Source organism: Oncorhynchus clarkii, chromosome 22, assembly GCF_045791955.1.
Source record: "Oncorhynchus clarkii lewisi isolate Uvic-CL-2024 chromosome 22, UVic_Ocla_1.0, whole genome shotgun sequence".
NCBI lineage: Eukaryota > Metazoa > Chordata > Actinopteri > Salmoniformes > Salmonidae > Oncorhynchus > Oncorhynchus clarkii.
Genome location: NC_092168.1, coordinates 5,607,689 through 5,619,861, shown reverse-complemented (window position 1 = coordinate 5,619,861; position 12,173 = coordinate 5,607,689). Strand labels below are relative to the sequence as shown.

At 42.5% G+C, this 12,173-nt stretch overlaps 1 protein-coding gene across 35 annotated transcripts in view; it reads right to left on the bottom strand.

Moving 5' to 3' along the window:
* LOC139380220 (obscurin like cytoskeletal adaptor 1b) overlaps positions 1-12,173 on the bottom strand; it is a 75,131-nt gene that overhangs the window by 59,124 nt on the left and 3,834 nt on the right. For 8 of the 35 annotated variants that reach the window (XM_071122741.1, XM_071122746.1, XM_071122742.1 and 5 more), the window contains exons 2-8: positions 10,834-11,952; positions 9,131-9,400; positions 8,644-8,904; positions 8,122-8,433; positions 7,208-7,474; positions 6,798-7,073; positions 1,296-1,571 (exon numbers count right to left, since the gene is read on the bottom strand). In XM_071122741.1, the coding sequence (XP_070978842.1) occupies positions 1,296-1,571; positions 6,798-7,073; positions 7,208-7,474; positions 8,122-8,433; positions 8,644-8,904; positions 9,131-9,400; positions 10,834-11,851 (2,680 nt within the window). In that variant the 5' untranslated portion in view covers positions 11,852-11,952. Of the gene's footprint in view, positions 1-1,295; positions 1,572-2,079; positions 3,172-3,872; positions 3,948-4,059; positions 4,336-4,544; positions 4,818-5,157; positions 5,434-5,745; positions 6,022-6,319; positions 6,596-6,797; positions 7,074-7,207; positions 7,475-8,121; positions 8,434-8,643; positions 8,905-9,130; positions 9,401-10,833; positions 11,953-12,173 lie in introns of all 35 variants that reach the window. The other 27 variants (XM_071122720.1, XM_071122719.1, XM_071122717.1 and 24 more) reach the window with 11 other exon arrangements.

Below are 12,173 nucleotides of genomic sequence, written 5' to 3'. Positions count from 1 at the left end.
CTATCCCCTTGCTGATATCATGGACAGTAATGGTTTGAGAATATTCCAATATTTGAAAGACACATATTACCAGGCATATCTTTTTTTCTATATTTACAATTTAGGTCAGCTATGCTGGCTATGGAGTCCCTTGGGAAGACAATGATGCGATTTATAAATAATGAGACGTGGTGTTGTTGGGAGGTTGTTTATACCCCCCCAACAAAAAAATACAAAACAAAGAAAATGTTGGTCACCAAAAAAATAAGAGAAGTTATTTGACAACATCAATCCACCATTTTTACATGCAATGTATCTTAGCATATTACTATGTTGTGCTAATGCTAGCACTGGCTTTCACTGGTTCGTACTTCTCAAAAAAAATCTTAAAATAGATCACACATACTTCAATCTAATTTATACCGTGAGAAACAGATTTGACTTGGAATTAAAGATTTTGGAATGGAAATGGTTCCAATGATTATCATACGTTTCTACGCTACGTTTCCTTACAGGCTCTACAGAAAGTCCTTTGAAGTGCAGAAAGCATGGAATGTAAGTATAAAATCTTGGTTTGATACAGTTCTGTTCAAATAACTTTATTTCTTCTGTTGCGATAATCCCGATATAAATTGGAATAAAGAAAGATCTGTTTTAGGATGTTTTTAGAGAACCAATGCAAATCAATTGGATACCAATAGTAGCAATATGCTAACATGAGCACTATAACATACCATTGGTGGATTGCTCTGAAGTCGTCAAAGGATTTCTCTCCATTTGAGAAAACATATTGGGGTAAAAAACGGAAAACTATGCATTTAACACTGTGGTACTGTCATGGTTACAATTTGACGTCTGAAATGGTGCTCTTCTACATACGTTTACATCTGTCCATTTACTTTATATGTTTTATTTTATTTAACCTTTATTTAACTAGGTAAGTCAGTAAAGAACAAATTCTTATTTACAATAACGGCCTACCCCGGCCAAATTGTGCGCTGCCCTATGGGACTCCCAATCATGGCTGGATGTGACACAGCCTGGATTCGAACCAGGGACTGTAGTGACGCCTCTAGCACTGTGGTGCAGTGCCGTAGACAGCTGCGCCACTCGGGAGCAAGGTCTTCGTGAAGACAATTGAGGAAGACGATTTTATATGTCACTGTAGTGACCGATTCCAGGTCTCTTGCACACCACAGGGATAAACTAAAGCCTAGCCATTAGCCTGGACCTAACACATCTGTAAAGGTCTAATTACTGTATCCTTTCATTGGTAAATTATTAAACTGTCCAAAAAAAACTGAAAAAATGATTACCTTTCACATCCACATGAAACTGCATTGCATCATCTGTTGTCTTACAGCTGTAGCTCCCTGAATCAGACAGCCTTGCAGATTCCACATCCAATGTCCTTATGGAACCTTTTGATTGCATTTCTAGTCCATTCTCTTCATGTAGCAGCGTTCCGTCCTTGTACCAGGAAACATGTGCATTTGGGTCTGATATCTCACAACGCAGGACAATGGGACCGCCTGCTGCAACGGACTTGTTCCTCTCAGCTTCACAAGGTGTTGTGATCCTCACAGGAGGTGCTGGGGGTGTGTGAAGTAGTATTAAGAGAGAATCGCATCACCATTAAGAAATATGTGCTACAATAAAATGACTCAAGTATCTTAAGAGCAAATATCACTACAGAGATTAGTCATGCCAATAACTCTCAAGAATCTCAAATGAATAAGCAAATCTCACTAATTCTGTCACGTTTACTATATAAGTATAACTTAATTGTTTTATTAGAGTTGATATATACAATTTAAGGGGAGGATATTTTTGGTTAGACTGAGATACCTATGAATACAAGTTAATGTGACTGAATCTTACATATAGAATAATCAGACAAATCGTTATAAAGCACCCAAGCTCAAAGTATCACAATGACTAATTTTCAGTATTATTTTAGTATGAGATAAATTGAATACGAGTAAATGTAGCAATTGTCAAGTGTAAAAGATTACTTATAGCAATCAGTTGATTTTTACACAATGTCAACATTGTGCCTGTCAGTTGTTTTGTTTGATAAAGCTAACCATATTTAATCACCTTCAACATCCACCTTAAATGCAATGTCATCGTCATCCAATTGACTGTCACATTCTCCTAATTGATAGAGCTCTGCTGGTTGAAGAGTTGGTGTCTTCATGGAGGTATAGAGCTCTGCTGATTGGAGAGTTGGTGTCTTCATTGAGCAGCAGAGCTCTGCTGATTGGAGAGTTGGTGTCTGTACTGAGCCACAGACCTCTGTTGGGTGGAAAGTTGGTGTTTGCGTGGAACCACATACCTCTGCTGATTGGTGAGTTGGTGTATGTATGGAGCCATAGAGCTCTGCTGATTGAAGAGTTTGTGTCTGCATAGAATCATAGAGCTCTGCAGACTGGAGAGTTGGTGTCTGCATGGAGCCACAGACCTCTGCTGATTGGTGAGTTGGTGTATGTATGGAGCCATAGAGCTCTGCTGATTGAAGAGTTTGTGTCTGCATAGAATCATAGAGCTCTGCAGACTGGAGATTTAGTGTCTGCATGGAGCCACAGACCTCTGCTGATTGGTGAGTTGGTGTATGTATGGAGTCATAGAGCTCTGCTGATTGAAGAGTTTGTGTCTGCATAGAATCATAGAGCTCTGCAGACTGGAGAGTTAGTGTCTGCATGGAGCCACAGACCTCTGCTGATTGGTGAGTTGGTGTATGCATGGTGCCATAGAGCTCTGCTGATTGGACAGTTGGTGTATGCATGGTGCCATAGAGCTCTGCTGATTGGACAGTTGGTGTCTGCATGGAGCCATAGAGTTCTGCTGATTGGACAGTTGGTGTCTGCATGGAGCCATATAGCTCTGCTGATTGGAAGGTTGCTGTCTCCATGGAGCCAAAGAGCTCTGGTGAATGGAGAGTTGCTGTCTCCATTGAATAGTGTTCTGCTGATTGGACAGTTGGTGTCTCTATGGAAAAGTGCTCCACAGATTGGAGACTTGGCGTCTCCGTGGAATATATTCCATATGTTTGAAGATGTTGACCGTACTTGTAGTGGAGGATCTGGACAGTAGAGTCTAAGGGCTCACAGTGAACCTCAACGGGGCAGACCTCTTCAATGGACTTGTTCTTCTCAATCGCTTGGTCAGCTGAGACCCTCACAGGTGCAGCTATATGCATTGTGGTGCACACAGAGAAAGGTTTTCAATTGATGTTCTGTGTGCCTTCTCTTATTTAAAAATCCTTTTCTAAAGGTACTACACATCATTGTGTGTTAGCATGGATGAGTTAAGAGAAAACCGATGACAAAGGTTAACAATTAAGAGAGGCGACCAGATTAAGAGCTGGTCTAAAGACAAGATAAATAAGACCTAACAGTACATTTCCTAACACAGAACTCAGTTCACTACATCACTCATTCCTGTTTAGCCACTCGTACAAACATTTTCACATTTTGTGATAAAGGCTCATTGAGACAGGTACAGATTCTGGGCAGCAAAGGGAATGTGAAGATTGGATGATGAGCAAGACATAAGATGTGCTATCAAGAATGGCAAAGCTGCTTGTTACAAGCGTCATTGTTGTTTGACTCTGTTAAGAATGACGATATGATATACTAAACAGTTAACATGAATTAGTATGAAGAAATTCAGCCGCTCACAGACCATTCAGATGTTTGATTAAAAGCCAAAATAGCAGGGAATCAGATGAGATTGGGGGGTGAAAGGATCACAAAAAGAAACACATTTAAACTACTGTCTTTATATGCTTTGAAGGATGGAATACACTAGCTAATTCACCACCATTGTTAGTGGCATGTATATGTTGGGTTAAAATGGAGAGTGCTAATGTTGAAATAGCATTATATCACCTTTGATATCCATAGTGTATTGGGAAGACTCATCAGATATCTCACCCTTCTCACTGCCAGGGTGAGACAGCTCTGCTGTTTGAACAAAGCCACAGAGAAAACAGTAAGCTGGATGATAGCTTCAACCATGTAAATGCTTCTGTCAGATTTTGATATGGAGTAGAAAAGGGTTTATGTGGAGCACCACCTTTGATGGCCACATTAAATTGTGTGGTATCGCCAGTTGTTTGGCAGTCAAACCTCCCACCACAGGACATGTCATCTGGTTGGATGAACAAAGTCCTTATGCTGCCCTTTGATTGTCTGTCATGTCCACTATGTGGGTAGATCTGTGTTCCATCTTTGTCCCAGCAGACCTGGGCAATGGGGTCTGAAATCTCAAACTGTTGTACAATTGAGAGGCCTGCTTCTATGGACTTGTTCTTCTCAACTTCAGGGGCAACCAAGTATGTCATGGGCGGAGCTATAGGTAATCATTGAAGGGATAATTCAGTGTGAATTATTTTGAGTGGTTATAAAATGGCTAATGTAAAGAGACAATATCAACACTAAAGCATCTAGCTTTTTAAGTATTAGCTCAGAACATGTAAGAAGACAATTAATCCAAAAGCTACAGAAAGAGAGTTAGTCGCAACTGAAACTAGAGAAAAACAAACATTTGACAAAAATCACCTTGGTTCTGTACAATTAACGGGGCAACATCTTCCGCTGTAGCACAATAATACGCCCCAGAGTTGGAGGGGTGTGCCGGTTGGACAACCAGGTTCCTCCTGATGCCCCCCATTTCGAAAGGTCCAGTGTCAGAGATGAGCTCTACTTTGTCCTTCTGCCGTGACACCTGGGCAATGGGGTCTGAGATCTCACAGGGTAGTTCAATGGGGCAGGTTGCTTGAAACGGCTGGCTCTTCACAACCTCTGGTGAAGGTAAGAACTTCACTGGTGGAGCTAAAGATGATTATCCATGTTATAATTGTGGAATTTACAGCAGTTAACAATATTTGGGGGGAGGGAGGGGGCTCACAGTAAAGCTTCCCCAAACTGACTAATCTGTCATTTCTCAAACCAGTTTCAAAGAGGCAAACCTATTGCTTCAAACAGTAGACAAACAACAAATATTTCCTTATTTAATGAGATGAAAAGCAAGTCTCTCAATTAATTTAAGAAGAAGAAGTAAGTCCCCACAGACAGACAACACAAATAGCCACCAATGTTAGTTGCATCTAATCTCCACAAAACTGTCTAGGGTTACTCTGTATGAGATTTGAACCAAAAAGCCACAAATCACCTTTGATATCCACAGTAAACTGGAGAGTGTCGTCAGAAGTTTCACAGTTGTACAGCCCTGAGTGAAAGACCTCTGCTGATTGGACAATGAGCCTCCTCATGGTGCCATTAGATTGGATGTCCATTCCAGTCTGTGGGAGGAGCTTTTCTCCATCCTTGCACCAGTAGACCTGGGCAGTGGGATCTGTAACCTCACATTGCAGTTGAAAAGGGCAGCCTGCTTCAACCGACTTGGTCTTCTCAACATCAAAGATAGCTGAGAAGGTCACTGGCACAGCTAGCAATGAGGATGAATGAAATACCATATTATAGAGATAGATATTTAATGTATGTCATACAGTATATACACTTTGATGTGGCTTCAAATGATTTGAGAATACAAAATGAGTAAAGTGATCATCAAGTATGTGTAAATAGATAGCCACAGCACTGCAAATCAATCGAGCACAGGAAGCAAGGCTATATACAGTATTCTGTTCTGTAAAGTTATTTGTTCATGAACACAGAGAAAGCAGGGATTATTAGTTGCATTTGGAAAAGGACACGACTGTTAAAGGATGTAAAGCAAAGGCAGAAAGGGCAATATCACCTTTGATATCCACATGGAACTCCATGGTATCATCCACTGTGGTACAACTGTAAGTGCCAGAGTGAGTCAGTTCTGCTGACTGAACAACCAACGTCCTCATGTTGCCTTCTGATTGGATGTCTAGTTCATGGTTTGAAAAGAGCTGTATTCCATCTTTGTACCAGTAGACCTGGGCAGTTGGATCTGAGAGCTCACATTTCAGTACAATGGGGCAGCCTGCTTCAATGACCTTGTTCCTCTCAGCTTCTGGAAGTACTGAGAACCTCACAGGCGGAACTATAGATATGTTTAAGTCTTAGATTATGGTAATCCATAATTACATTGTTGGTTTGATTAGAGATTTCATGACTTTTGTCAGTTTAAAATGGCAGTTTAAAAAAAAAAATATTATCGAAGATCAAGCAGGTTAAGCATTGTATTGTAATAAAAGAAGGGATGATCATCAAGCTCATTGTTAATAGGCAGCAAGAAAAAGAGCGACAGAAAACATACAGTACAAGACCATCATTGTTAGTAGCTTTGTTAAGAGGGAGCTTGTTAATTTTTCATAGAGCCCAAAATAAAACTTTTTCACCTTTGACATCCACATTGAACTTGATGGCATCACCCTTTGTCTTGCAGCTGTACGACCCAGAGTAGAATATCTCTGCTGACTGGACAACTAGTGTCCTTGTGATGCCATCTGACTGGATTTCCATTCCACTTTGAGGTAGGAGCTTTGTTCCATCCTTGTACCAGTACACCTGGGCAGTTGGATCTGAGAGCTCACATTGTAGTACAATGGGGCAGCCTGCTTCAATGGACTTGTTCCTCTCAGCTTCTGGAAGTGCTGAAAACCTCACAGGTGGAGCTATGGGTGTTTAGATGTTATGATGTTTTTTTATGTCTGTGTGTTACATTCATCTTATGTTTGATTTGTGATGTTCAAGTGCAATCATCAAATTTCACACATACTTGTGGAACAGAAGTCTTTCAGGTCAGAAGGTCACAAGAAAATGTGTTAGTAACCTTGCCAGAAGAAATTAGTTCAACAGAAACCACTTGCCACTCACCCTCAACTTCCACGTTGAACCTTATGACATCGTCAATGGCATCACAGCAATACACTCCGGAATGGGAGAACTCTGACGATTGGATGACAATTCTCCTCATTGTGCCTTCTGACTGAATATGAAGACCCTCGACTGTGTGTACCTCCACCCCATTCTTGTACCAGTGTACTGGAACTGCGGGGTCTGACAACTCGCAGTAGAGTACAATGGGGTTGCCAAGTTCAACAAATTTATTACGATCCATCTCTGACAGTGGTGTGAACTTCACTAGAGGAGCTGCAAATTTCAGAAAAATCATGAGCATTTTCTCATCACAATTATAACACTTTGACCAAAATTCAATTGGTACAATAGAGTAAGAAAGGACATTTTTCTCATACACCTAATTTTTGGCAGTAATTAATACGTACCTTGAATATAGAGTGCTGCTGAATCTCGTATTCCATAGGCAATGAATGTGATCTCAGCCCCGTTGTCGGTGTCTCGTACCCCTTGTATGCGTAGGGACTGGTGCGTTCGAGACCGCCGCATGGAGTAACGGTCGTCCTCCAGAAGCTGAGTGCCATTCAAGAACCATGAGCCAATAACTGAGGCAGTGAGCTCAATTGAGAAGCAGGCATCCTGGCCTTCTGGCACCAAGGCATCCTGCAGTGGGGCTTGTATTCTGGTCACAGGGACTGAAAAACATAGCAATATTACACCTCAATTACGCTCTGCATTCTACTTCAAACTCAAATTCGGTCACCCCTCAGGTTTCAAAAGGGTTATAATGTTAAGTATCTTTAGGGTTTTGTTTCCGCTAAGAGCTGCTCCACATTCAAGCCGGCTTGATTTCTGATTGTCTACACTTGTTCTAATGGTGTTTGCTGAGCACAGCATTGAAACTATCTCACAGTTCAGTCATTTGAGCTAGCTAGCTTTTAGGGATCAGGTTTGGATCGTTAGCTAGTTGCCGAATAGCTAGCATGCTAAGAATGATAGTTAGCCAATACTAGCTTAATATTATGCTAGTAGATGATAATGCTAACCAATGTTTTGCTGGCTAAACATTTGGCTAGCTAGCAGAATGGGAGTAGTTACAGTAGTGAATTATTTTGACAGACATCACACTAGCAATGGCTATCATGTTACACCATTAACATTAGCATACCTAGCTAGCTAAAGTGTTACATTAGCTAGCTAGCAATGTAAAAAAATATATAGCAATGGAAATGCAAATTAAGCTTTGCCATCTAGTCCAGTTTGGCTTGAATCCAGCTTGGCGCTAATGTGCCAATCGAAAGGTATATGTAGCAGATTTTCAGTTGGGAGGGCTTCTGCTTACCCAGGTGAACTGCCCTTGGGAACTCCACATTGTTGCTCCTGCCATACTTGTTGACACTGCATATGCGAAAGCGATAATCTGCCTCACAGGGGACGCTGTCACCAAGAATCTCCACTGAGGTGGCCGAGTCGGTGGTCAAGCATTGCAGCCACTCCTGAGAGCCGGTGCCCACCTCTTGCCTCTCCAACACGTAACCCGATGGGGGGTTCTTCCGGGTGTCCTGTGCCGGAACCCATGAGAGGAGGGCAGCGTTGGCACGCTCTGTGTTGATTTGCACACCCACTGGACAGCTGGGTGGGCTATGCCTGGCCGCTGAAAGCAGAATATACTATATACTGTATGTAATGTATAAAACGCTAGCACATGTTCTTATATTTGGATGTATATTCATATTGGTGAAATTGGATATGAATTCAGTAGAATTAGGCTTGACCACCTTGGGAACACAATTTCTATCCCTTTTGTCTGACAAATTCACCACCTACAAAATCTAATCCCAAACAGATGCCACAAGTATTGTACCTTTTACCCTCAGCTGAGAGGAGGTTTTGGATCTTCCCACAAAGAAGGTCACAAGGCCAGAATCCTGGGGCGTTGTGTTGACAAAAACCAGAATGTGAGTTTTTCCAAAGGACTTCAGGATGGTCTGATGAGTCTCACGCAGCTCCGTCCCCTCTTTGTACCAATGTATGTCCATTTCCTCCTCCTCCACTTCAACACAGAAGGCAGCATTTTCCCCCTCCAAAACATCCACCTTACGTGGAAGCTTACGCACGATTGTGCCTACAAGGGGACAGAGTAACTTGTAAGGACATCAATAGCTGTGAAAAAATAACTGCGCTGTACTGTGGTGTGACGTCAAACTGTAAGCGTGCCAAATTTGTTCATTCAACTCAACCAGATCTTACATGAATTTCCTAAATCCACCCCAACCATGTCATGCTAACGATGGCTTTCTGTGTGTATCAGTCCAGATATTGTGTGTAGTATATATAAATACAGAATTTACCTTTAACTGCCACCTCAGCAATACTCCTCCCCCCATCCGCCATCTCGCAAAGATAAATCCCATCGTCGTCGACTCCGATGTCACGAATAGTGAGTCGTCGTTTTGTTCCCCACTCTTCCATCCCATATTTGGCCCCTGGCTGTAGCCGCCTGTCCTCCAAATACCATGTGATGGGAACAGAGTCCTCAGGAACCTCACACTCCAGAACAGCCAGGTCCCGTTCCCACACCTCCAGATCAATGAGGGGCTGCTTAAACCGCACAGGCGGCTCTGACATTAAGGAGACGGAGGGATACCATTAAACGGGTTAACGGCCACCTACGTAGGACTCAATCGAAGGACATGGTAAAAGAAAAAATGACTCAGACAAGGAATTCATATGTTCCTTTTATCAGAGATGTCTGGCCTCAAAGCTAATACAGTAGTATAACATTGTAAAGAGGTAGCTCTGACACAGAACAAAGTCTACTGACTTAGCAAGACTAGTTATTTTTTGATAAATCACTTTAGTGCACTATAATGTGGTGTTTTAGACATGTTACCCCAAAACTGTCTTGACTGTAGCCAGTGGAAAATCATGTTCATTTGTATTTATTCTATTGGTTTAAATATTTGAATTGTAGTTTTAAAACATGGTAAAGATGTTACTTTATATAGTGCTGGTTTACACTAGGAATAACTCCTGTTAAATTCAGACAACACTCACTACTGTTCGTGTAAATACTGTCCATGTGAAATTCCAAAAATAGCTGACAACTGCACTTAATCTGTGTCCTTGGTCTAGAACTATGTTATAATCTGTAAATTGAAATATATTTCATAGTAAATACCAATATAGCAAACAAGTTAAGAAGAATAATATGAGACAAGTGGCTTCATTCAGTTGGTATGGAAAGACCATTAACACTTTGGGGCGTTGGATAGGCAATAAACTGTTTGTAACTGACACCATCAGACAGTACCAGTTATAAACGAAAGAATGTGAACTGCTCTTTGAATTATATGTGTATTTAGCAGACTATATCTGACCCACAAAGAGCTTGATGAGCCAATAATTGAAGAAAGACTCTTAACAAATTCACCTATTTAAACCTCTACACCCATCTGCATTACCAGGATAGCAGTGTGTAAACATATACTTTCTAGCCTGCCATAGCTCTAACACAATGTTGCTTTCTAGCCTGCCCTAGCTCCAATACAATGTTGCCACCAGTGCTTTTCTCTGCACCATGTGCGAAACATGATCCCACCTCTAGAGACTTCGATCGCATGGATCCCCCCTCCCAGACCTTTAAAAACCTAAGTGACTTTGCAGACATTGGACCGGTTGGAATCCACTTCATGTCGATGAGCTTGGCCAGGTCAGGTACTTTGAAATATCTCTGTTCAAGTTTCAGATAATTAAGACGTATCATTAATCCTCTGGTGGATTAGGGATTGAATTGCTTTGCAGGAGCCAAATGATTTGGCTGCTGATTACACTGGCCATATGCAGCTAATTGACTTGTTAGCGTATTCATTTAGCAATGCTGATTACCTGTTAAAAGGCTTATATATGGTATTAAGTCAAGGGGAGATGTACACACCTGGATGGAGTTATATTTTATACATGTTATATTGTTCCATGAAAGTCATTCTAGTTCTCTACTGAAGTATTTTAACAGCCAACTCTGTAGCAATGGACAAATACCAGTTTGACTTACCTTTCACAGAGAGATGTACAGCACTGAGGGTTTGTCCTGCAGTGTTGGATGCAGCGCAAACATAAACCCCGTTGTCCTGTTGCTTACAATACAGCACTTTAAGTGTGAAGTAACCCTCCCTGTCTTCATATAACAGGTACCGTCTTCCGGACATGATCAGCCTGCCATCTTTCCTCCATATTATTTCTGGTTTGGGCTTCCCAGTCACAAAGCAGCGGAATTTGGCATGCTTGCCCTCTGTCACGGCAAACATTTTCACTTGCTTGGCTTGGTTGGTCACTGGGTCGTCTTTGAGCCGTGTGGTCAGCTGCCTACCACTCCTCTGTTTGCCTTGATGGCCTTTCCAGTGGGCGTTTGTGTAACCGTTGCGGTTTCCCTCTTCCTCGTGACCCGGGCCTGCATCGACGAGCAACACGGCTCCAGCCAGCCCCTCTCCAAACTCATTTCTGGCCTTGCATGTATACACTCCACCGTCGGGTGCACGAGTCTTGAAGATTTTAAGCTGGAACCATCCCCCGTCCTGGTAGCCCACATTGAAATGTGTACTCTCAAATATCTCATTGAGTTTTCTCCCGTCCTTTTCCCAGACCACCTCTGGCCGCGGGTTTCCCCACAGCTTACAGGAGAAGACGGCGTCTTCGCCGCGGCCCACCCGGGTGGAGAGGGGCTTGATCAGGAAACGAGGCTTGTTCTCCTCCCGGAGCTCCATCTCTTGGGCCTCACCCTCCACCTTCAGGGTCGCCGCGGCATATGTTTCCCCGATGCTGTTCTTGGCCTTGCATGTGTACTGGCCGCTATCCTCTGTGGTCACCAATGAAATTATGAGATTGTAGACATTACCATCCTCGAAGAGACGGTAGCGACCCTCTGGGTGGATCTGTTCGTTGTTTCGCTCCCAGATTACCGCTGGCCTGGGGTCCCCGCCGATCTGACACTTCAGGACAGCATCAGTGCCACTCTGCACTACTACGGGGCGAGGGTAGGCCAGGAAACGTGGGGCACCACCAAACACATCCATCTCTGCTAGTTTGCCAGCCTCACCTCACCATAGGCAGGCCACCGGCATGCAGTTGCTCCCTCACTGGAGTTGGGCTGCCCACTTATGTACTGTATAAGGTTCTAAAAGAAAAGAAACAGAAAGATACAATATGATGCAATACCTGGCAGACAATGTGTTGGAATACCTATGTTTTTTGCCAGCGTTACAGACGGCTATATCGGTCCGCTAATACAGGACTAGTAAAGGACCAGTGCACTTTTTTAAGAATGTTTTTATTTTATTTTATTTATTAAGATTTGATTTTATTCAAATATTTCAGGGGGGGCTGCAGCAACTTCAG